The sequence below is a fragment of the Balaenoptera physalus genome (assembly GCF_965194825.1).
Source record: "Balaenoptera physalus genome assembly, chromosome: 2".
NCBI classification, from domain to species: Eukaryota; Metazoa; Chordata; class Mammalia; order Artiodactyla; family Balaenopteridae; genus Balaenoptera; species Balaenoptera physalus.
In genome coordinates this window covers 75,499,933-75,526,477 of record NC_138883.1, presented here as the reverse complement: position 1 = coordinate 75,526,477, position 26,545 = coordinate 75,499,933, and the positions used below count along the sequence as shown (strand labels likewise).

General features: G+C 42.3%; 1 protein-coding gene across 8 annotated transcripts in view; it reads right to left on the bottom strand.

Annotated features, from left to right (window-relative positions):
* The window catches only part of CHD8 (chromodomain helicase DNA binding protein 8), a 57,328-nt gene extending 32,831 nt beyond the window's left edge, over window positions 1-24,497 (bottom strand). For 3 of the 8 annotated variants that reach the window (XM_082452333.1, XM_082452337.1, XM_082452336.1), the window contains exons 1-5: window positions 11,561-11,675; window positions 4,416-5,470; window positions 3,148-3,519; window positions 2,038-2,423; window positions 950-1,064 (exon numbers count right to left, since the gene is read on the bottom strand). In XM_082452333.1, the coding sequence (XP_082308459.1) occupies window positions 950-1,064; window positions 2,038-2,423; window positions 3,148-3,519; window positions 4,416-5,255 (1,713 nt within the window). In that variant the 5' untranslated portion in view covers window positions 5,256-5,470; window positions 11,561-11,675. Of the gene's footprint in view, window positions 1-949; window positions 1,065-2,037; window positions 2,424-3,147; window positions 3,520-4,415; window positions 5,471-11,560; window positions 11,676-23,209; window positions 23,409-24,342 lie in introns of those variants that run through there. The other 5 variants (XM_082452335.1, XM_082452339.1, XM_082452334.1 and 2 more) reach the window with 5 other exon arrangements.
* Window positions 24,498-26,545: the final 2,048 nt, after the last annotated feature.

Genomic DNA, 26,545 nt, shown 5'->3' with positions numbered 1-26,545 from the left:
CCTGAATCATTAACAGCACATTCTTTCCATGGTTGGAAACTAGAGCCAAAGATGGTACCGTAAGGCAACAGAGATGGAGGACTAAAGTTCTTCTGGTCCAGCTTCTTTTTTTTTTTTTTTTTTATTCTGAGATTATATCCTTCCTTTTTTTTTTAGTCCTAGAACATTTCTTTATTATTTATTTATTTATTTATTTTTGGCTGTGTTGGGTCTTCATTTCTGTGCGAGGGCTTTCTCTAGTTGTGGCAAGCGGGGGCCACTCTTCATCGCGGCGTGCGGGCCTCTAACTGTCGCGGCCTCTCATGTTGCGGAGCACAGGCTCCAGATGCGCAGGCTAAGTAGTTGTGGCTCACGGGCCCAGTTGCTCCGCGGCATGTGGGATCTTCCCAGACCAGGGCTCGAACCCGTGTCCCCTGCATTAGCAGGCAGATTCTTAACCACTGCGCCACCAGGGAAGCCCCCCAGCTTCTTTTATTCTCTTCCCAATGTTTCTTATCTTCAAAAGGTAGCAAAAACACTGTACCTTAAACACCCCAGTTCTCAGAGCCAAAACCCTGAAGTTTTTGCAAGAATTCAAAACCCTGAAGTTTTGGAAGAAGTAAGGCAAAAGGAGGATAGCTAGACAGTTCTAAGAGAAACCAAAGTATTGCCATACCCAAAACAACAATCTTCCAGCATAATTTCATATTTGCTTAGTCTTTGAAACACTGGAATTTGAGAAAATGAGTATTACTTTCTTATAGTAATATGCTTTTTGCCTAAAACAAATTTAAATTTAAAAGACATGACCACGACCAGATCTTGCCTCTTCTACTTTTTAGGACTACCTCTGGTTTAGAAAAACTGTTGAAATGTGCAAAGGCTTATCGTCTCTCAGTATCTATTCTTGGTCTGTCTGTCAGAAGTAAAACATGATTTTTTTCAGTAAGTTCTTCAGGGCTCCTTTTACCTGAATGCTGCTTTCTTCATCTTCCCGGGGTGACTGTGCAGGCATGACTTCCACATCTGAATTATCAGATGAGGTATTTCGCTTTCTCTTCTTACCCACCACAGGAGTGATGGTGCTAAAAAGGAAAAACCAAATTCAGTTACAGTGAAGGCAAGGAAAATTTGGAAGTAAGAAAATATAATTAATCTAAACCATCACGTACAAAGTCTCCAGGCATAAGTGTCTAGATCTTCAGTCTGTGGGACACACAGCTATTGAGTAGCGTGTTTGAAAAAAGAAGATATTAGGGTTTCTAAAATACCAGCCGACCTTTACACCAGATCTGACAAATCTTTGCTACCACTGTATTCACAAATACCTGAAGAAAGGTAGAATAACACAGTAGAATGAATTCTTGACTAAGAATTACAAAGCCTCGTTTTAGTTCCAGTTCTGTCACTAGCTGGGCATTAGTTTCGTAAGTAGCAAACACTGATAACATCTGGCCTGACAGTTGTTGAGGATCAAGTAAGATAACAGATATGAAACTTGCTTTTTAAAGCTGAAAAATCCTGTGCAGATATGAAGCATTATTATAATTACACCACAAAGCCTGAAGAATCTCAGGGAGTGGAAGCTAGAGAGAAAGGAGTGAAGCTACAAGACACGAAAGGAATTCTTGTCAATTGTGACAAGAATTCTGTGGCAAGCCATGGTTCTGTCAAGACTGCTTAAGGCTGACAGTGGTTGCTGAAATCTTCTCCAGTTCACTGATGAAATGTAAGAACAGGGCAGCTATGTCTACAGCAGCTCTCTTTTACTGGTGTGGGTGGTAGGGGGCTAGTGAGAAGTCTTCCACACTATGGTGATACAAAATCGGGAAGAATATAGAAAAACACAGGCACAGCTTTTAAATGTAACCCCTAACACAAGACTGGCTATCTTTCCCGCGCCTTGGTATTCACTTGGGACAGAGAAAAGAAAGGCCTTATTATCTTCTATGATAGAGAGATCACCTTGAACTTTGTAGCTGCTGAATACAACACGAATTTTAAAATGTACGCACTATCCTCAAATGTCCCGTCAAAAGAGCAAAGGGTGGTACTTACTTTAGCTTACTCTTGCCCTTGGTTTTGGAGGTACCAGATGTTTTGCTCTTCTTTGGCTTTTCTTCCTTGAGCCTCTCCCCACTGCTCTTCTTCCTGCGTTTCTTTTCACCTTCCTCCTCAGGCCGAACGCTAGGCAACTCATCCTCATTCAGGACTCGAGGTATGTTCTGTTCGCCCCGGGCACGGGCCCTAGCAATGGCCTCTGCTACAATCCGATTTGCTTTCTCTTGCTTCTTCTGGTGCTCCAGCCTACGGTTTTCCTCGATTCCCGTCTTGCCTCCCGTATGAGGAGCAGAGCTTGCTGGTGAGGAGAGAGCTGCCACTTCACTGGCACTTAGAACTTTAACTACGGAGAGTCCAGAAGAGGCCCCTTGGGAAGAGCCGGCCTACAGAAATAAAGACACTAGAATTTCAACATGCTTGTAGCTAAATAACCTGAATAAAACAACTCTGAAGCAGGTAGGCTACAAACGTCAGTTCTCTAATTCCTCAAGAACCAGACTCAGACCAAGTCTTACTGAACCTAGAGACACATTCCAAAAAAAAAAAAAAAAAAAGTATTTTTTGGTGGAATGCGGATGAGAAGAGGCAAGAACTGTGCCAAATTAACCTTCAATATCCTTTAGCCATGCTCCTAATGTCAATACTCATCTCCATAATTCCAGAAAATTTTCAAACAATACAGCCAACGCTGGTCTCTAGGCTAAAGGTAAAAAAATACAAATTCTACTCTTGGCCTACCTTCATCTCCCTGGGGGTGAGAGGAAGGACAATCACTTGACCTCTTTAAGGCTACTTCTTTATGTTTCAAATGAGAGGATATTTCCAGTCATTTTTATTTCACAAGAACATTAAGAAAAGATTGTAAATGAAACAGTTCAAAGACAATTTACCAGATAAGTCATCTCTGATCCCAAACCCAATAATAACCCTCAAATCTTTTCATGACGTAATTACAACAAGGTTTCCACGGGTGAAGGAAATAAAAGTCTGCGTGTCACTTCAGAGGTATGAACCTAGACTGGCCCCACGTTCAACAGTGAGTGACTGCTGAGGGGAACAGCCAGGGACTAAGGGATGTGTTTCCCTTCTTAACTACGGAAGTCTCACCTGGGGCTGCAGCACCACCTTGAGCGGTACTGAAAGTCTCTGTCCCGGGCCCTGCCCTGGTCCCATTATCTGAGCCTGCTGCACAGAGGAAAGAGCCACTGGCTGGGCTGAGGATGGCTGCTGGGGCTGTGGCTGCGACGACGGAGGCTGCGGTACAATCTGGATCTTCTGCTGTGGCGGTTGCACCTGCAGCTGGATAGTCACTACTTTGGCCGGCTGCCCCTGGGCATTCTTGGCTTGCGTCAGGGCCGCCAGCTGGTTGCCCTGTAACACTATCTTGCCTGGCAGACTCCCCAGCACGACATGCCGGTGTCCTTGGGGACCTCCAGACTGTGGCTGCTGGAGGACCAGCGTGATGCGTTTCGATTCACCCTAGAGTGAAGAAAGAAAATTGCAAGAGAGGTAGAACATTAAAGAATGGCAGACCCCTTAATATTCACACCAGTTTTCCTCATCCTAGAGTTACAAAAGCTGAGGGTCAGAAAACACAGTATAATTCCTTTTGTTCATCCTCCTCTCTTTCCTGATAAGATCTTTTCTATATAACCTCTGCCCAGCGGGTATCAAGCCTGTTCTGGAAAAACTGTTGGGAGGCTCGCTCTATTTCTATGGCAGTCATTCCATTTTCTGGAAATCTATTAGAATAAAAGTCTATACTGAACTGAAATCCACCTCCTTATAGCTTCCTCCACCAATGCTACTTATCTTAATACTGTCTTCCCCTCCCCCCAAACCCTTCTGGCCCTTGATTCAGAGACTAGAGCCTCTATTTTCTTATACTAGAAAATAGCCTTTTCACTGGGCAAAGTCAGAGGAGGACAATCTTAGTAATAACAACAGGGGAGAGATACACATAGCTTCCGTAAGTCTTGCAAATATAAATAAATGTAGTTTTCCAAAAATGATTCTTGTTCCCATTGCATCCTATATTACTCATATAACTTTATATCATACATTATTATGAGTTCTTGTTTAAGGTCTGTATTTCCTGGCAGACTGTGAGCTCTGCAAGGACAGGGACTGTGTCCATCTTGTTCAGCACCAGCTAGGCACAGTGTAGATATGTAGTAAGAGCTCAAAAAAATACATTAACACTAATTGCTTCCACCTAGTAAGTAACAAATACATTGCTGTCAATACTAACTGATAAAAAGTAAAGATGGAATTTAAACAGGATTTCCTAGAGACAGCTCTCCTGTACTTGCTCTCACACAGTTGCTGGGCCCTCTACTAAACCAAAATTCACCTCCCCCTTTCACTCAAGTCACCTGGGTAGGTGTAGAGGTCAGTGTAACTGCAGGCTTCAGTGGGGGCCCTGTGGCCCCAGGGTTTCCAGCAGGAGCTGAACCCTTAACTGGCTGTAGGACCAGCTGCTTTACTGGTCGGCTGGGCTGGACAATGCGCTGAACAGCAGCCTGGTTCCCAGGGACCTTGGCGGCCAACACTGTATTACCAGAGACAATGGAAACACCAGGTCGAAGGGGAGTGCCGGTTAGCACTTTGGTAAAAGTGACTTTTCCACCATTGGCTGTGCCAGCCACGAGGGGCTGAGCTGTGCTGGTGATACCTTGGGCCTGAATTTGTGCCACGTGGGCACCAGTGACTGAGGAGCTGGGTGGGGCCTTAAGGATAACAATCTTAGGGGCTGACTGAGGTGGCTGCCCGCCAGCACCACTGGAAGGGACAGCTGTGGCAGAGACACCCATGAAAGGATTCCCTTGGCTCAGGATCTCCTGGCTCTTGGAGACCTGCAAAAGTCCTGACGTTGGCGTCGGTGTCTGTAAGACAGGTTGGGCTGGCTGCTCTTGGCTGACGGGCTGAGTGGTATAATCATGCAAGGTTAAAGATTCTGGAGCTGGAGCTGTCGATTCTTTGGGAAGTTCTGTGGGGGCTGTTTCCTCTGGTGGGGGGACCAAGTCACTTGCTGATGAATTCCCCACATCACCTCCACCATCCTGGTTCATCTGATCCAAGGAGTCCAGAGAGCTTGGCAGTCCAAGGGCTTCCTCAATAGGGTCTTGTGTAACCTGATTGAAGCTGTCATCAGTAAGAGAGTCCAGGCCAAATAAATTTGGGTCATCAAACAGATCCATGATGGGGTCTGCCATCTTGGGAAAGCAATGGGGGTTACTTCCCCAAGGTTTAGGGAGGGAAGGGGAGGGGGGGTAATGGCTCTCCCCTCCCCTCCCCTATTAAGAAAAAAATGTACACAATGGAAGAGGACTACTCTTCAGGTAAAGAGGCAAGAAACAAGTGCATGTCAGATTGTCCTGACCTTCATGGAGCAAGATGGCTAGGTCTTCAGAGGAAGATGGTGGAACTCCTGTTGTAGGAAGACAAATGACAAATAAGCAAAGTAGGTGACCTCAGGGAAAATTTCTAGCCTTAATTTCAAATAGCATCAAAATAATAAGAGAAGAGGAAAATGTGAGGTAATCTGAGGACAGAGACACAGCGGAAAGAACATCCACATTTCTGCTTTAAAACTAAAACTAAAAAAGAAAAAAAGAAATAATCTAACGCCCTTTTGGGGTTCTTACACACTTTGAAGCTTCTGTCTGTCAAGATCATTCAGCTATCTCTGTCCATTTCTTTTTACAATTATCATTCTTAGGTAGAGATCAGGAAATTTAACATTCATTCACCTTCTATTTCAGGTTCGTAAGTTGACAGAACTTAACAATACACCAGCAATACTTCAGTGAATATAGCTAAAGGCTTCTGGATATACTGTATTTTGTAAGTTTCCCTTGTATTTTAGATACTTTTACTGACTACTGGCAAAAATAACCACCTTTAACCAAGCTTATAGTATAATCTTACCCAGGAAGTTTCACAAACTTTATTCTACTTAACCTATCAATGAATCTATACATAGTGTTTCTGTTACGACGTCCCCTTCCCACTTTCTCACATTTAAGATCAAAAACTTCCTTTGCAAGAGATGCAAAGAATTCTACAATTTCATTCTAGTTTATATTCCCAACTTTCAGTCTCATCACTTCCTATGCTCTCATCACTTCCTATATATACCCTACAATCCAGTCCAACTGGACAATACGGTTCCCTTAATGGCATTCCTGTCTGCATGACTTTGCCTATTGTGCTGTAGCTTCTTCCTGGAACATCCCCACCACGCTCCTCCCAAACTTCTCTTCCAGCTCAAATCTCTGACACCCTCAAAGGTCTTCTACTCCACAAGGTGAGCCCTGAACCTCCATAAGGTGAGCAATTTGTGATGACTTGGTCCCTTCACCTCCTTTAAATATCCACAGCATTGTCTGCACCTTATTTAAAGCACTTATATTTAACATTTTATTAAAATGGTAAGTTTCTTGTCCATTTCCTCTGAAGGCCCAAAAGGTTCCTTTGTGCACATTGTAAAAAGCTGCCTACTCAAGACACTTGTTTGCCATCTGCTGGAAAACTGTCATACTAAACATATTATCTATGATGATAGTGAACACGTGGAATGCACACCTTGCACAACCCTGCATGGTGGCCCAGCTCCTCTTTCCCCGAGAAAGAAGAGTTCCTGAATGGTGGGGACCACGTCTTATTCATCTGTGGATCCCTAAAGAACCAGAAGAATATCACATACACAATAGCTACTCAAAAAAAATTTAATGAATTAAAGTATTTGCTTGCAGCGTCTGGAATGAACCATTCAGTTCTTAGAGAAACTAACTGTTATTCCCTGATTCCAAGATGAGACAGTAGAATACTTCCTATCTTGAAAAACTGTCCTACAAATAACTGAAATTATGTTTACTAAATCCACATCTGGGGCTTTAAGTTCATAAAATGCTGGGAAAAGGAAAAACTAAGACAAGGAATTATAAGTACATCACCACCTAACTAAACTATATGAAAATGTAGTATCTGCTCTTTGTATATGATATCAGTATTTGTCAATCCAGGAAAGCCTTGCTTGATAACACCATTTCTCCTAACTTTTAGAAGATATCAGAGAAGAAATTTGTCAGTGACACAGTACAGACTTGACTGAAGAAGGCCCTTCCACACAACCCCCAAACTTTTTTTCCCCTTCCCTTAACCCATTCCAGTTATCCTTGCAAAACAATATAATGTGGGTAAGTAGCCCAGAAAATCAGACATAGATAAGAGGACACACTCATCAGTAGTTGGCACATTGGTCAAAATTACAAAGCATACATGGCATCTCCACCAATGTTAAACAAGATTTTCCTAGCTTCAGTAATTGTATACCCTTCACATCTCAACCAGGGTCCCTATCACTTCCCACTCCTGGTTAAATTATTCCACCAGCTCATTCCAGCCTCTCCTATCTAATACCTGCCCCAAAGTAACTCAAAATGGTGATCAGAAGAGTTATGGATAGGACTTCCCTGGTGGCGCAGTGGTTAAGAATCCACCTGCCTTGGGCTTCCCTGGTGGTGCAGTGGTTGAGAATCTGCCTGCCAATGCAAGGGACACGGGTTCGAGCCCTGGTCTGGGAAGATCCCACGTGCCGCGGAGCGGCTGGGCCCGTGAGCCACAATTACTGAGCCTGCGCGTCTGGAGCCTGTGCTCCGCAACAAGAGAGGCCACGATAGTGAGAGGCCCGCGCACCGCAATGAAGAGTGGCCCCCGCTTGCCACAACTAGAGAAAGCCCTCGCACAGAAACGAAGACCCAACACAGCCATAAATAAATAAGTAAACAAATACTTTAAAAAAAAAAAAAAAAGAATCCGCCTGCCAATGCACGGGACACGGGTGCGAGCCCTGGTCCGGGAAGATTCCACATGCTGCGGAGCAACTAAGCCCATGTGCCACAACTACTGAGCCCGCGAGCCACAACTACTGAGACCGCATGCCACAACTATTGAAGTCCACGCACCTAGAGCCCGTGCTCCGCAACAAGAGAAGCCACCACAATGAGAAGCCTGCGCACCGCAATGAAGAGTAGCCCCCGCTCACCACAACTAGAGAAGAGCCTGCATGCAGCAACGAAGACCCAATGCAGCCATAACTAAATAAATGAATAAATAAATAAATAAATTTATTTTTTTTAAGTTATGGATATTTCTTAATTTAATGAAAATCTACTCAATAATTTTAGATTTTCTCAACACTACCATCAGCTTTTTTCTAGTTATGCCCTACTTTGCCACCTATTATCTTTCACCTCCTATTCACTGTCAGAGAAGTTACACTAAATATCTAACAGTTAAGTGTCACAAAAAAACTACAGTGAAAGTTTGCACTAACTAAAAGTTTATGCTGATAATAGTTTATAACCTGCCTTTTCTTCCATTGGGTATTTTGTCCTTTCCAGGACTCCTTGCTATTTATTCACCCAAATGCTCTTCCTTCCCTCCACAACAGCCCAACGTCAGAGAGAGAGAGAGAGATCTCATTTTTTAATGGGAGAAACGAGGCTAATAGCTTCTGAAATATTTCCTTACTTCCATATGACTCAAGTATAAGTTTTTAAAGGTCAATGCACTTATCATTTATCTCCCTTCCCAATTTTTGGGCCAAATTTCTGCTTCTCCCGGGTTAGTCGGGGCCCAATAATTTAAAACCCTCACCACTGACTTAATGCCACAGCATCAAGTCTCACTACTTCTCAGTCCCATCCCATCAACTCACCTCTACTGACCTAATTCATCTTGTACAATTTTTTTAATCCTAGTCTCCAGCTTCTTTTTTAACTCACATCTTTAAGTTGTCCTTGACTCTCAAAAGAATAAACCTTCTCCAAACATATCTCCAACTTTCTTCACCCCTCCATCTATTCCTACTTACGGGTTAGCCTGGCTATACCCATGTCTGGCCTACTCTACCAACTTCATCTACCCCATGGTAGATGAGCTTGGTAGAATTCTCTTTCCATGGTTCAAACCCTGGTAATTAAAATAAATAGATGTTGGACTTCCCTGGTGGCACAATGGTTAAGAATCCCCCTGCCAATGTAGGGGACACGGGTTCGAGCCCTGGTCTGGGAAGATACCACATGCCACAGAACAACTGAGCCCGTGCGCCACAACTACTGAGTCTGCACTCTAGAGCCCGTGAGCCGCAACTACTGAAGCCCGCGTGCCTAGAGCTTGTGCTCCGGAACAAGAGAAGCCACCGCAATGTGAAGTAGTCCCCGCTCACCGCAACTAGAGAACGCCTGTGTGCAACTAGAGAAAGCCTGTGTGCAGCAACGAAGACCCAATGCAGCCAAATATAAATAAATAAATAAATAAATTAATTAATTAAATAGATGTTAAGCATTCAAATATACGAAACCCTTAATATATCCCTAAGTAAAGCAACTGCCTAGATAAAGAAATCATAGCAAACTTTAATCATATTGAGAATGAAAAGTCTGTCTTCACCTACCACTGCCCCAAAGAGGAACATATGTATATGCTCAAAAGGAAAGACAAAGCTTGATGGTTGCACTTAATCACTTTCCATAATTCCAAACTAATGAGTAGACTAACAACAGAAAACCTTGTGGGGGGGGGGAGGGGGGAGGGGGAGAAGTAGAACTAACTAGTAAGTTAAGGTTAAAATCCAAGGCCACCCATCTAAAACTTCCAAATAACAAGCCAGAGAAATTCTTTATATAAAGCCCTTCATCCCATCGTCTTCTTTAAGGAGAAACTACTCCCTTCCCTTGAAATAAATATAAACTGATTTTTTTTTGCAGCTTTATCATCTTTAATGTAGTTCTTCTGGGTTTTCTTAGAAATCTAGAGTCCCAACTCTCCTGTTCTTATTTTAACGTGTCTCCCTACCCTTGCCCATTTCAATAACAACTTGTCTGTCCAATCATAAAGGAGTTAGTTTTAATTCTACTCTATACTTTTCCATGTCAATCTCCCCATACCTTTCAACAAAGCAGTGATTCTCAACTGGGAGATGGAAGGTATGCAAAGTTTGAAAATGTGCATTCGGTGTTATAATTTTATATTTATCAAATGGAAAAGGAAAACATCTCATTGTTTAGGTTATTTATATTCAATAAAACTGGACAATATCTCTTGGCCTGTGAGGATCTGTAAAAGATAACATGGGCAGGGGCGGGGGGCAGAGAAAGAAGTATGCCTGGTTTGGAAGCATTATCGACATCTCTCTGATGGGGTAAGATTTCTTATGGTCTCTCAAAAGGGAGTTTATCATATTGTTTATGACGGATGAGAAACACTGCAACAGAAATTAGTCCAGCTGTCTAAAACATAAAATTATATAAACTGAACTACAGACATCCATTCTCCCTTTACAGATTTCTCTGTACTGTCCATCCTCTTAGAAGATAACAGATGAATGCCATATTGACAAAAACTGATCTTTTCTGGGGGGTTAATATGCACTTTTAGAAAGTAGCAGCCATGCCCACTTAACCTCTAACTGCTCAAAGAACAAACTATTTTACTTCAAAGTATTAATCTTGTTATTGGGAACTGTATCCTTTCAAGAGAATCAGCGCAGGCAGGCAGGCAGACATAAACACGATATGGAAACATGATGGGTAGAAGCAATTTGAAGAAATCCCTTGAAAATAAAATAAATCAGAAGGCTTAAAATGAAAATCACCAACATAATTTTAAAAGAGGAGGATTTAAAAACTGTACCATGGAGACACTTGTGAAACCCAAAGGGTCTCAAATCTTATAAAGAAATGGGAAATAAACATCCAAGGTGAATGGAATCACAATTTAGGGTCAGCAAAGGATCAGGATGGAAGGACACAGACCATAAGAGATAGAGCTATTAACTTGGAGCCACTCAGGAAATTCTCCTCACGAAGATCGAGATCCTAGGCCATTTTCTCTATCTTCACCATTCTCGGTTCCAAATGTGCGGCTACTCTGTTTTTGTTTTCCCAATTACCGAAAAAAGCACTCAAACCTCAATCAGGAGTATGGACATTTGGGGCAAACACGGCTGGTAAAGTGAGTCCTTCTGAATAAACAGGGAAAGCAAAATAGGCAACTATGAATGCTAAAAGCATGGACGTATGTTCAAGGGGTAAAGGAGAAACTACAGAAATTATATGTACTCATGTGGAAGGGAAGGGGCAAGGTAAGGAAGTGCGGGGTTGACGGAGAGGGAGACGCGACTGGGGGCGGGGGTGGCGGGGACCCGGGTACATTACCTGCTCATACTGCCAGGGCTGGTGCCAGTAAGGCCCACACAGCAGAGGCGGGAGATGTCGGGCAACTGGAGCCCCCAAAATGGAGGTGAGGTACATGCTCTTGAGGGAGTGAGCTAGCGGGGTGCCCTCCAGGGTGGGGATGGCCAAGACGGGAAGATGCGGGGTGGGGGGGGGGGGTGTGGATGCCCGGGTGGGAGCAATGTGAGGGTGGAGGCTACAGGCGGGAAGGCCCGATTAGCCCTTAAGTAGAAAAAGAGCTATGCCTCACCCCAGCAAGGTAAGAGAGGTGCCTTTACCTGCAGCGGCCGTGGGGGGCCGGTTCGCCCCTCTCGCTGTCTCTCCAGCACCAGTTCCCCCTCCTCCTGCGCAGCCTAACTTGATGCTCCTGCCCGCCCCGCGTCCTCATTGGCTAAACTCCCCTGCCACTCACCACAGGGGCAAACACGCAAAACAGCGCAATGGGCGGGACTAGACAGAGCTTCCCCCTCCCCCGCCACCGCGGGGTTAGGTTGAGAGCGCACGGAGAGGCCTATCCGGTTTCCAGGGCCAAAGCGAAGCCTGCAGCTTGCTTGAAAAAAAAAAGGATCCTGGCCAGCGGAACGGTCCCAAGCTTCGGGAAACAAGTGCTGGCGATTAAATTCCCCCACCACCTACACTGTTTTCTGCACACCAAAGAGCGTAAACTCGGGAGGGAGGGTTCCACACTAGGCCAACTCCGCCTCCCTCTGAATCCCCTGCCTCCTAGCAGCACTGTCAACTCCTCAGCTGTAGTGACTGCACCTTATCCCACGACCCATTAAAAGGGGCCAAATCTTCCGTCCATCATGGAAGTGAGTCAGCCCAGTTGCTGGAACATGGGGCCTTTTACTCTTAAAAGATAAAGCGCTCTCTCTGCCACAAGCCAAACTGCATTCTTGATACTCCAACCCTTGGGCAGCAGTATCACTCTCTAGAAAGTAATCGCAGGTACCCACGAACAATTCCCAGCGCCCTCCCCTCCAAAATACACACCCACTCCTCACCCCCAAACCTGGTCTCTGACCCTCACCTCACTTCTCTAGAAACTCAGCCCATATGACATATGGGCCAGTGTCCACTTTGCAATGCCACTTGAGACCACTCAAATGCCCGAGGGTGGTCAACCCCAGAATGATGGTACAAGCTTAAATACCCCGAAGTAATCTGTTAATAAAAACAGCTGCATATGTCCTAAGCACTAATTTCCCCTGAAATGTAACCACCCTCAACACTGAAATCCTATTTTCTGTGCTCTAGTCTACAAACTAGGAAGAAGATCAACTTGGCCTTAGAGCTCCTATTTTTAAAGATCTTAGCATTACCACTAATGCTAGGGACACCCAATCCCCACTCCTGTAAACAGCAATACTGTTTTCCCATTCACTCAGGCTCAAAACCTCAAAGGTGCCTCTGAAACCTCCTCCTGTATCCACCGTCCAATCATTTGCCAAGTCCCATAGGCTCTCCTATAAATATATCACAGATTTCGGAGGTGGCAAAGACTTCCCAATCATATCAAGTCAGTCCTCTCGTTGTACAAGAGAAAACGGAGGCTTAGAGTTGAGTGATTCAACCATGAAACTAGGTGGCAAAGTCAGGATTCATATATCTCACGCCTCTATTTCTGCAGCCATTTCTTTATTTATGCAGCTCGTGTAGGAGAAAGAAGCCTCATAGCTGATCTCTCCCCCTACTAATTCTTTCTGCTACCAGATTAATTTCCTAAAACACAGTATGGCCAAATCAGTCTCCTGCTTAAAAACTTTTAAAGGTTCCCTGTTACTTAAGACATAATTCTTAAGACCACATTTTGCCTTTCCAGTCATTTTTTTTTTTTTTTTTGGTCATGTCCCGTGGCTTGTGGGATCTTAGTTCCCCGATCAGGGATTGAACCCGGGGCCACAGCATTGAAAGCACCAAGTCCTAACCACTAGACCGCCAGGAAACTCCCTGCTTTTCTAGTCTTATTCCCACTATTCTTCTACGTACACACTTACATGCTGGCCAAAAAAGACAACTTAATATTGTCATATATTTTTTCTCATCTGGGCCTAGCTAATACACTTGCCTTCAAATTATGTCATCCTTATTTCATTTCTTTGTCTTATCAGAATCTTACTTATCCTTTAAGATCTATATCAAATGCCTCTTCATTATCTCGACATTTATTGAGAATATCATATATGAAGTCATATGGTAGTGTAAGAGAACCGAAGATGAATAAGACAATCTCTACCCTCAAAGAACTTACAACAGGTAGGAGTACATTTGTGTATACATGTGGGGAGAGGGTGGAGAGTAGGGACTATGACAGTAGTGACTATTTCAGGAACACAGATGAAAGGGACTTAATAAACTAGGAGAAAAAGGTATCAAGCAAGTTTCTTAAAGGATGAGGGAGGCGTTAACTAGGGAAGGTAAGGTGGGCTACAAGAAAGGGGTATTCAGCCAACAGGGACAGTAAGAGGAAAGGCAAAACAAAGCACAGCAATGAAAAACAGCCATGAGACGTGTAGAGGAAACTCTAAGTAGCTCTGAAGGTCAGTCTTGCTAAAGTGTAAATCACAAAGAAGAAATCAGAGGGAGATAAGATTGAAGGGATAGGTAAGGGCCAGACCCTTCAAGGAGGAAGCCTTGAACGCCATGTTAAAGCATTTTCTTCTAGGTGGATGAGGAGCCGCTGAAACATGAAACGACATAGTCAGAAATGCATTTTAGTTAGCTAACTCTGGCTGTTGGATAGAGAATAGATTTGGGGGATGATGGAACAGAGGACACAGAAGTAGTCAGGAGGCTGCTGTGGTAGTCCAGAAAAGAGCTGTATTGTGGATGCTTGCTGGTTTTTTTTTTTTCCTGCTTCCCCCTTCCTATATTGGGAGAATAGCGCAAGGTTAAAAGTCTTCAATGGAAGAGTGGATCTTAATCCCCACTACAGAGCTGGGATGGGTGGGTGGGGGTACTGAAATGAGGGGCAGAGTCCCATCTCCTCTTCTTGTCAGAGAAGAAGTACGCACATGACCTAGCCCAGTCTAAGTGGACACTCCTGTGGAAAACCTTGACTTTGCAGTGGTAATACAAAGATCCAGAACCAACCAGTTAGACAATATTCAGCAATGTCAGACACTGGAATTCTGCAGCATCGTAAACAGACTGTTCAGTGGTATGATCCTGGCCACGTTCTCCATGTTTCCAACTTCCCTTGGTTTCAGATCATTTTCTAAATCAGGTTTTCTAGCATTCCCACTGATTTTGTGAGCCACACACTATCCTTCGAATATGTTCCCCTTCTGCTTAAGTTAGCCAAAAGATGATTTCTGTTGTTTGCAACCAACAAGATGATTAGAGCCTGAATCATAGCAATGTGGTTCAAAAGGTAATGATGGGAAGGAAAGGCCAGAGCAGAATAATACTTAGGGGATAAAAATTGGTAAAACTTAAGAGTTTACAGGGAAAGATGAGTTCAGCCATGTTTAGTCTGAGTTGCCTATAGCATGTTAAGTAGTGATATTCAATAGAAGGTTGGATTATAAGTATAAAAGTTGGCTTGGTGACAGAGTTATCAGTATCAAAATAGTAGTTTTTTTAGAAGGCCTGGGTAAAAAAAAAAAAAAAAAAAAAAAAATAGTAGTTTTAAGAGTGGAGATTACCCAGGGAGTATGAAGAGAAGAGCTAGTATATGAAACACTGCACCAATACTGTTGGGGAGACAACAGAGAATGTGAGGGGTCTGTGAAGAACTGGATGTCCATTCCAAACAGAGCAGCTGCTACTCAGCTCTAGTTAAGTGTTGCCATATGGAAACACACATCCAAGATTGAGAGAGAACTTCAGGTTTTTCAAAAGCCAGAAATACAGAGTTTTATGTAAATCTTCTGGGTTTTAAATGCAGACAACTAATTTTTTAAAATGTTTTAAACACTATGCGTTAGAAAAAACACTTAGCTGGAAACCCCCAAATTTGAGATTTTTCGGTGTAGAGTGAAAAAAGCTAAAGAGGAACCCAAGAGAACATCAGGATTTAAAAATCGGAATAAGCCACACCTACTAAGCAGGTAAAGAAGGCAAAGCTAGAGAAGCAGAGAGTGCAATATCACCGAAGCAAAGACAGTAGAGTGTTGCCGAGGGAAAGAGCGATCAATTGCATTGAACAAAGCAAAAATGTCCAATAATATAAGAACTTTAAAATGTCCATTGGATTTAATGCATCTCTACTTTTCACTGTCAAGCTAAGAGTAATCAGTCTCATATGAGCTTTCATAGTATTTTTGTTAAGTACTCTTTTGGGATAATTACCTTCTACTTCGTATTTTAGTTATATTTGTATGTGGAGGCATGATGAGCTTAAAGTCAGAGGGATCTGGGTTCAAATTTCTGTCCCACTAAGTAAATAAATCTTTCTGAGTCTAGTTCATTCCTCTGTACAAAGGCGGCTCAAACTACAGGGCCATTAATGAGGATTAATGAAACATCTCGCACACTTCTTGGTATGTAACCGCTATTTCTAGGAGGTACTCAACGAATGTTGCTGGATAGACTATTTGGAAAAAAACTGTTTTTGCCAGTGTCTCTACCTACCTTGGAGATGCTAGGCAGCCTTAGAGGGAATCACCACCCAGATGAATGGCCTTCAAAATAATTCATTAATTTCAGCAGGCTAATATCTATTGAGCTTGAATATGCACTGTAGCCCTTGCTTCCTCTACATTAAATCTAATTTACAGCAAACAGGAATAACTATACTTTAGATTCTAGCGTCTAAAGATCATGTTCAACTAACCAGCTTCAGTCAGCCTAACCTGCTATAGATGTTCTAAGTCACTAGCATCCAACTTTGCGTAATGCGAGACCTAAATTAAAACTCTCAGGGCGCCAAGGAAGGGTCATAAAGATTTCAGAAACACCCCCGCCACCCAAACACTTTTTTCTAATGGCTTCCAGGACATCACACTTTTCTGATTTTCATTCTACCTCTCTGGCCAATTCTCCTTTGCTATTCTTCTCCTCTACCGGCCTTTAATTGTTGAAGTTCACCAAGCTTTTTGGTCCTAGGCCTTCTTTTTTTTTCATTCTATACTTTCTTTTCAAGAATGTCTAATTCACGTACAAGGTCTCAATTCATTATTTTCTTCAACAAACTATCTATATACTTACGTCTCTCATTTGTATCTCTGGGCAAGACGTCTGAACTCCAGGCCTGTTTATTCATTTGCTTACCCAATAGCTCTTCCTGGTAGTCTCTCCAGTCTCCCTGGCTGACCCACTCGTCCAACTCTCCCTATAAGGGGCTTATTACCTCAAGGAGACTGATTCCTTGGTAGTCTCCTCCATCCACACCACCACGCGCGCACACACACAGAGGGTAATCATCCTCCAGCATCTCCTATTCAGTCATGGCTGTAGAGACCAGAAACTCTCTTCCTTACCACCCCTATCCAATATTTTAAAATCCTACCTTTACCTCCTAAACATCCCTCAAATCCATCCACTTCTGCCTCTACTACCATTCTGGATCAATTTACCATCCTCATTTCCCTGGACTATTGCAATTGCCTTCTAACTGGTTCCCCATCGATTTTGCCTATTTAATTCTTACTTATCCTTCAAAGCTCATTTCAACTTCGTCATTTCAAAGAAAAGCTTTCCCTGAGCTCCCAGACAAAAAACAGCCAAACTTGTTGAATGTACATTACGTACCTGGCCCTCTTCTAAACAACGAAAATGCATTAGGAGTTTCAATTTTCTTAAACTTGAAATAACTATATTTTACAGATGAGGAAACTGAGGCACAGAAAGATAAGCAATTTGCCCAACATTCCACAGCTAATGAAAAGTGGTGTCAGATTCAAATTTAGGCAATGTGGCTTCTGAAGTCACATTCTTAACCACCCAACTATACTATGGTGTAGGCTACATGCCCTTATTACAAATTCTCTTGTAACATCCATAATTTCTCTTTTGTAGTAGACTGAATAACTGATTATATAATTAATTGTTTGATATCCATCCTCCCTCACCCCCATATTAGAATGCAAGTTGCACAAGGGCAAGGTCTGTGTATGACTTATTACAATATTTCCTTGGCTTATGAGGTGGTAATGGGCACTCAGTGTACTTCTGTGAAGCAATGCATTTTCAACTTCCAGCCAAAGGTGTGTGGGAGTGGGGCTGTGGAGGGGTAATACGGAGGTATCTGACCAAAACCAAGGGCTTCTCCAGACTGCTGAGATAGTAAACAGGCAGTGGCACATTTCCTACCAGAAACATTCAGAAGAGGCATCACAAAATCTTAAGCATCTTCACTTTCTAGGACCTGTAGCAGACACAGCTTTCAGGTATAGCAAAAGAAGCTGCATCCAATACACATAAAAGACTATTTTCTACAGTGTGGTAATCACTATTGAAAGCAGTGAGATTTCAGTTACCTCCTTTAGGCTTGGTACCATAAAGCCTCAGTGGTGGCCAATTTGAAACTATGGCAAGAAGTGAATGGATAAAACCATACCCATATGACTCAAAAATAGGGCATGGATTCACTCTTAAGTCAGCCTCATTGTAGATTTTTTTCCAGTAAAACTCTGGAGTTTTGGTCTAAGTCTGAAGACAGAATATAAAAACCTAATATTTAAGGATCACTGCCCTGAAGTCAAGTTAGACTGGATCTGGAGAAGTTCCTCTTCACTGGCACAGGTTCACCAAGGTGAAAATAATATTCTAGGTTCTAGATGAGGAATATCTAACTCGATTAATATATCTACCTTGTGTGACACCACTTTTGGACATCCAGCGCAAATAATGATATACATAATTTTTTTTATTGAGGTAATATTGGTTTATAACGTTCCATAGATTTCATGTGTACGTTATTTTTCTACTTCTGTATACACTACAGCGTGCTCACCACCACAAAGTTACTTTCCATCCATTGCCATACAGTTGATCCCCTTTGCCCATTTTGCCCTCCCCCCATAATATATACAATTCAGGTAACAGAGTCCTGTTCCTCTTTACGCTCTCCCACACCACCCTCGCATGCCCTACTTTAATTGGGCCAAGTATACATATATTTTTTCAGCCTAACAGAAAAATATAAATATTTACTTAATTTTTTTTTTTTTTTTTTTTTTTTTTGGGCCAGGCTGCATGGCTTACACAATGTTCCCCGACCAGGGACTGAACCTGGGCCGCAGCAGTGAAAACCCGGAATCCTAACCACTAGGCCACTGGGGAACTCTTACTCAATTACTTATGAGGGATTGTTTTCACTGCAACATTTATGCTAAAAAAAGTATGTGTGGCTGGGGGGAGAAACACTGTTATGATCACACTTGTGCCTCTAGGCACAAAAAATGACCCAGCGACACGGGACTGATGAAAATTCAGTTGGCTAGTTTGACTTGCATTGGCTAAAAAATGGAGTTATTTGCAAGACTGACCAAGTGATTTTCCTCTGTAGAGCTTCAAGTATTTCACATAATCTTATCTTCAAAATAACTAAGTTAAATAAAAGAAACTATTCTTCTTTTTTTTTTTTCCTTTTAACAGACAGAAATACAAAGACAAAAAGAAATTTTACATTCTCAAGGCTCTACAACTGCTAAAGACACAGCTGTAACAGGCTATGGAATGCCTACTCGTCTAATGTTGTGGTCAAAGACAGTTCTCCTACAGGGGTCAGCAATGAATTTCTAAATGTAGGGAGACAATAATGAATGAGGCTTTGAAGTCTGACAGACCAGAGTCCTACTCCTGGTTAAATGATCTAACCTCACTAAGTCTTATTTTTTCTCTTCTGTAAAATGAAAGTAACATCACATACATTTTCAGGGTTATTCTGAAGATTAAAACATAATGTACAATGTTTGGCACACAGTAGGCAAATAAAAAGGAGTTTATTATTCCCTATCCAATAATTTAAAAACAGTACCACTAAAGGTTTCTCTCAAAGCAAAATTACTCCTTAGAGGTTGGGCTGAGCTGATCTGCTAAGCAGAATGGTGGGATACTAAAATAGATGCAAAAGTTTCATAATTAGAATAGCAGGACTGCTGGGCAGGATCAAAAGACTAGTACTACTGTGCTGAGAAAGCAGTATAACCCTTTAACCTCAAAACCACGGAACAGACTTCAACCAGCACGGGTGGCTAGGGCAACACGCAGGTAATTCAATTAATCATTTTTTGTGTTTGTATGAACGATGCCAGTGTCTGAATACTCCATTTACTTCACAATGCCTGCCTGTGGGAACTTACAGTTCTCCAGCTGACTAGGCTGTCCCTTGGTAGCTCACATGCCCAAACCCAGGTACCTCAATTTTTGACTCCCATGACTTTTAGGAAAGCAGTGAATGGAAGTGACCACTACCTGTATATATTTAATTCCTCATGGAAAAGGTCCCCCCAACAGGAGGCATACCTGAAAAATAGGCAAAAGCACTACACTTTATAGAAGAACTAATGTGTAAATAAACAAAGAATGACTGGGTACTGAGTGGAAGGAATGAAGAATAAAACACTGGGGACTTCCCTGGTGGCACAGTGGTTAAGAATCCGCCTGCCAATGCAAGGGACACGGGTTTGAGCCCTGGTCCGGGAAGATCCCACATGCCGCGGAGCAACTAAGTCCATGCGCCACAACTACTGAAGCCCGTACGCCTAGAGCCCGTGCTCCACAACAAGAGAAGCCACCGCAATGAGAAGCCCGCGCACCGCAACGAAGAGTAGCCCCCGCTCACTGCAACTACAGAAAGCCCACACGCAGCAACGAAGACCCAATGCAGCCAAAAATAAATAAATTAATTAATTAATTAATTATTTAAAAAAAGAATAAAACACTGAAAGTTCAGTGTTCATGCAACTTGGTAGCTCCTATTCAAAAATCCTGAAAAATCTTCCCAGTCATTCAGTTTATTTAGATGGATGTATATCTGATATACATCTGATATCTGTAACAGAACATGAAAATCATAGAATATATGAAGTGTGACTTTCATGTTCTATTACAAAACTCTATTATGATTTGGTTCTAAGTAGGCAGCCAAACTACTGAAATCACTGGTTTCCTCTAGAACCAAAGAGAAATTCCCATATCACTAATGGGACTGGGTACTTCAGAATACCCATGTCCCAAAGGAATAATCCCTAAAGATATAATGTATCCCCAAAGTATGCAGTGGAAGAAAAAAAGGAGGCAGGATATTCCAAAGGTTTCCCTAATGACCATGAGAGACAATTTGAGAAACCCCAAAGACTTTACAGGTCTTGAATATCCTTCCTCTCAGGTGAAATTAAGAATTCAGTTAATACATATTCTTTCTCAGAGAGTTACGGACATAGTTTTAGAAGAACTACAAAACAAAACAAAAAGGTGTTGTTATTACGGAGTTACTAATTACTGGAATATTGGGACATTGCCTAAAGGATTAAAACTATCAGATTTAGGGTGCTGACATACAGTGGAGGAAAGAAGCACAATTCTATTATTATCTAGTAATTTCAGTAGTATGTCATTTAAATACCTTTTTAAAATGAAATAAAGTCTGAAAATACCAAATAAAAAGAAGCCATACACAATAAATTTCTCTGGAAATGTACTGAGGGAATAAAATCAGGAATGGTTCATTCTTTCAGTTACGAAGCCAATCTTCTCTCAAAAATTACACAGAAGAGTAAGTAATGTTTAAAATCCTTGGTCTGATGTTGAAATTTTTTTGTACTTTTATTTGAACATGTTCTGGGAACTCTTTTCAAACAAACTAGTGAGAATATACTTGGAAAGTCTGAATAGGAAGAGGCTAGAACATTGTCTAGGCTTCCTACACTGCTCTACTGCTTGGAATACATCCCTGGATTCATCCCTGCTGAAGGTGAATGCAAAGAAATTATCTATGCCAGTCTTTCTGTTTACGCCTGCTAGGCTTTTTATTATCATGTAATGTACATTTGTGGGTAGAAATTAAGTGCTTTATTTTTAAAAGTCTCCTGCTGCAATCTGAAAGCAAGAATTAACATATTTTAAAGTTGAGCATTTTGCTTCATGTGTCATTCAACAACCAAGAGTCTAGTGAAGGATAGAAAGTGACGGGTGATAAAAGGGCAAAAGAAATGTTACCTACTGAACAGCTTAATGAGAAATCTCAGAGACTACAAAGAGGTGGACTTATTTTGCAATACAGAGACAATGAAAATCTTCAAGGCAATATGAATTAGTTTTTTAGGCAAAAAACAGAGCCAAATTACAACTTCATACAAGTGTACACACAAAACAAAACAGAGGTTAATGCTGGGGGAAGGTTATCCAGGATAAAATTCAAAATGAAACCTTTAGGCAATAGTAAATGGTTCACACAACAGCTTTGTTATATAGAAATACAACTGTTGGGACCTCCCTGGCAGTCCAGTGGTTAAGACTCCACGCTTCCACTGCAGGGGCGCGGGTTCAATCCCTGGTCGGGGAACTAAGATCTCACATGCCGCTCTGTGCGGTCCAAAAAAAAAAACAAGAAACAAAAAACAGAAATACAACTGTTACTCGGGTATTAGGCACCAAAGGAAGTATATCTTGAAAATAAGGATCTCTGCATTCTTAAACGACCTCAAGACAGATGCAAAAAGGGACAATGTAAGTGAATTAAAACAAAAGGCAAAGTGAACAAAATTGTAACAGAAGGATGAAAGGAAGAGCACCAACTCTGTGAGAAAGAGAATAAATAATTAATTAAAGAGGAGATACAAAAAGTTAAACTGAGTAAGATACAAAACGATAGTCTATCAATGGACTGAATGCTAAAAGTAAAATAGTAAATACTAAGTTGGTCACAGTAGTGCAAGGGTAGGTCGAGCAAAGACCTACAGATCAGAGGCTGGCTCAAATGCAACTCCAGAAGTGGAGTGACTTCTAGGGGTGAGGGTAGAGGGTCCAGAAAAATATTTGTCTTCTGTTTATCCTTCAGGTATTAGGCTAAACCTAAGCTCAGAAGACAGCTTAACCCTTGCAGGATTGTGGACAAACAATACCTTCAAAGCATTTAGTATTCATCTGAATGCTGTGAAGATGTTACAGTCCTTCCACAGATGAGAATATCAAATCTCATTCTTTCAGTAAGCAAGCACAGTGCTTGGCACCCACAAATTAATCTTAAGAGGTAGTTTTGCCCAGAAATACCACACCCTTTCCAAAGGAGATGTATACAATGGTTTCTTTTAAAGACTAAGCCCCATCGCCATCCTACCCTACCTATCAAAAACTCAACTCTTCACATAAAATGGCAAATTTTTCTTGTTACAAGCAAAACTCTGAAGTGGTGGTTACCACAATACCAAGATTCTTCCACCCCATCACCCAGCGGGTGCTGCAGAGAAGGCTGTCCCAGGAAATACAAGGTGTTTCCTGGTGATTCACAACCAGCTCAGCAGATTTCTATTTCTATCATTTTCTATCCATGTCTAAGTGGATTTTGTCAATTTTGGAACTGACACACTCAAAAGGACAGATGCACAGGATAGATCACACATGGGTAAGGTGACAACCGTGCAAGTACCCATGCACTGCTCCATCAAATCCCTTATCCCAATCCACTACTCCTTTACTACTGCAGTTTTAAACCTTCCCCCAAGCCTGTCTTTACACACACAGCTACCCTCTCTTTGGCCAATGTCCTTCATCTTGCCTTGCAGACCCACTGGCATACCACTCTTGCGACCTGACTTCTCAAATGAAAAATGCTGTTTTCCTTACCATAATTTTTCTTTTCTTTTAAGGGGTGGGATAATCCAAAATACTTGGAATGAGAAGCTTCCCATGTTCTGGCCCTAAGAGGCTGACCACAGTTTGTTCTGACAACTATCTGTTGATTAATACAAAAGAAATTCCTAGGCAGAAGACGTTATCTAACGAACTAAGAGAGAACATTATTCAAATCACAAACTCACCTTCTAGCACCTAAAGTGCCCCACACCAGATAGGACCTCACGTGATGCTAAGGATAACCAGTTAGAGAATCCCCGACTGAACTGACAGGTTCAGAGCAACATGAAGAGTAAACAATCTGTGGATGCTAGTGTGATGGTAGGGTGCAGCAGACAGACAATGCAGCTCCTCTGGTGTTTGGGGCGTTCCACTATGTCTATCCTTTAAAAGAAAAAGATATCAAGTTCTAAGTCTTCGACTTCCGCCTCACTGTGTTCAGTCATTGAAAAGAGACTGGCCCACTAAACATCTATACACCACTATTTACCTCTTCCTTTAAGACCTTAATCATTTAGGACTGACCCTTAAAAGGTAGAAGCTGCTGCATTTGCACAGCTGCTGCAATGGCAGGGAAATTTCCTGCGACACTAGACAGGTAAATAAAGAAATTGCATTCGCTCCGAGGTAGGGGGAGGGGTCTTCTGGCACTGAAGAGTTTACATAATGCAACAGAAAACCAGTGAGCTCTGCAGACTTGTCAATGGAGATGCAAGGCTTGAGCTTCTCTCTTCCCACATCTCTGAACACGTCCTAACGCCTGCTCTGCTCTCCCAAAGATCCACAGAAATTACACCTAAGAATGTAAAACAATCTGCACAGGCTCACCCCATGCTCTCTTACCCACCTTTATTGCTAAAATGCAAAAAAAAAAAAAAAAAAAAGCAGTTAAAAAAAAAAGAAAAAATCCCTAACCTCTCCCACTTCTGAGTCCAAAGTATGGAGTAACCAAACGGAGCCGGGGAGTTTTCCCTCCTCTGAAGGGGCAAAGAGAACAAGGAGCTGCCTCAAATCTACATGATACCCAGTAATGCAATGACAAGCCCTAAAAACTTCACAAGGGCAGGGGCAGCCCCGTTCGCGGCTCGGCCAGACTCGGGGCCCTCGGCCCGGCAGCCGCCCTCTCCCCCGGCCTCTCACAAAGGAGAATGGTTCAGTCCAGAGCATCACCCAGCACCTGATCCCTTACAACTGGGGGACGGGCAGAGGGCGGGGGCGCGAGGAGGAGAATGAGTTATGGAAGCCAATTCTAAGAGCCTCAGCTTTTGCAAAGACTCTTGGACCAGCATTGAGCGGCGGGCGTGAGCGGAAAGCCTACCTGAACAAGTCCTGGTGCTTCCTTTCCAGCCAGCGTTTCAATTCACCCTTTCGGAGAACAAGGCGCCTTCCGGCGGAGCATGGCCAGCCCTCGGCTCAATCTAGCTTGCTAGTAGTCCATTCTCCCTTGCTCCGCCCACCCACGCTCCCACCCACCAATGGCAGGGCCGACGCCCCGCCTCTTCCAGCAGGGTAGTGTGAGTGCCATCCAGGAAGTCTCTTGAGGGTGGGAGGGCCTAAAAGGCTGAGGCAACCACAAATGTGCCTGATTGAAAATAAAATTTGGCGGTAGGTCGGCTCTGACGGCTCTCAGTTCACGGACTTTCAGATCTCTCGGCATCTTTTCTTGATCCCCGCCGTTGGGGGCGCTCTAAACGAAAACAACGTTTAGTTACCTGTTTCTGGGAAGCCATCTTGGATCGGGCTGGTGCCTTAGGGCGGGGAGGAGGAAGGAGTGCTTAAGGAATTTGAAGTCCCTTTCGGCGTTCTGTCGGACTACTTAGGTGCAGCCCCCATGTACTCTCCTTTAGATGATCAGAGTATCCCTCAGTCACGATGGGGAGAAAATGTGGAATAGTGCTGAATGCGCTTGGAGGCAGCCCCCACCCTCTCTCTCATACGAGGGAAGCGATCTTGACCAAATCAAAGAAGCAAAAATGCATTCTTGGAATGACTGGATTTTCCGAGTTCCTGGGATAATCCTTTGGAGACACCTCACTCCTCAGGATATCAGCATAAGATCAACATAGGTTATGCATCTATTCTAGATGCTTCTAATCCTTATGCTTCACGTGCAAGGTTTCCAGTGTTCTGACTTTGACGGTACAGAGTACTGCTAGTCAGTTGGAAATGAACAGGATTCAGGGAAGAATTTCAACTTTTTTTTTTTTTTTTAAAGGCCTAAGTTCATCAATAGACCCAAACTACCTGTGACTACAGATAGAGAGAGCAGAACTCTTAAAGGTGAAATTATATGCAAGGAAGAGGGGCATTAAGAGACTGCCTTAGAAACATTGGCTGCAGAGTAATGTTCTAATAACTGCGTTTAAATTGTTAATAATTTTAGTGTAGGTGAAATTCTCTTGCCCTCAATGAGAAAGAGTTTCCCGTGTTTTCTAGTTTAAATCTCTACTGCTATTACAACTTGCTACAAGAAGTTTTTATTTTTTTGAATTGAGTGAAGGGAGTCTTTCCGTATCATTAAAGGAATTTCTCAAGGAGTAACATTTGCATGGTCATACATGGTGGGAGCTCAGAGACCTTAAGGAGTCACACGAATCAGTATTTTATCGCAGAAGTGATTAAGACTCGGCCAAATACATTTCTCTGTATATTGAACAAAATCTGTTGGCCAAATTAAACTTGATGTTAGTATTAGGACTTACCAGAACAATATATTTATCTGTAAATGCGTATACAGATATGATCTTAATTATTAAGTTTCTATAATGAGAACCTATTATCCGTCTGCTTATTTGGTACAAAATAAACCTACTATCTAAAGAACCAGTTAATAGGCATTATAGAAAGGGGAATGGGTGTGCCTGCTATCTGCAATGATCTATAAATAGTGATGATTTAGACTGCTATAAATAGTATGACTTCCAATGGTCCTGGCCTTCAAAAACCAACCAACACCCATATTATCTTATAACTACTATTCTTCACATGGGAGATCCACTTTCTATAATTCTTCATGACCATTTCATTCAGAACATCAACAATGATCAACACAGATCATGAATTTGCCCAGGTACTTCTGTTTCTCATGCTTCCCTAAAATTGGTGAAATATCTGAGTATAGAAAGTTATCAGTGGTTTGGATAAAATAACTGGATGTGGGATTCAGATCAAAAAGATACACTCTAAAATATCAAAATGGTATCCTTTAATGACTGAAAGCAGCAGCTCTAGGCAGATGCTATCTCTGATCAGTGCTCTGATTCATCCCAATCACTAAAGGTTTTTTTGGTTGGTAAAGGAAAACTCCTGTACAGAAACTATTAAGTTATATTTACTTTAGTTTTGTCCCTGGTGTGAGGGGGCAGGCCAAATTCAACAGCCTCAATCCCTTTTAGAATGAGGTAGGATTTTTCAAAAACCAAACCAAACCAAACAATAATCAAAGCAATACTCCAAATGCCTTCCAACTTCCTGTGGTACACTATTAAATAATACCACTACTACTGGGGGCAGAATCCTGT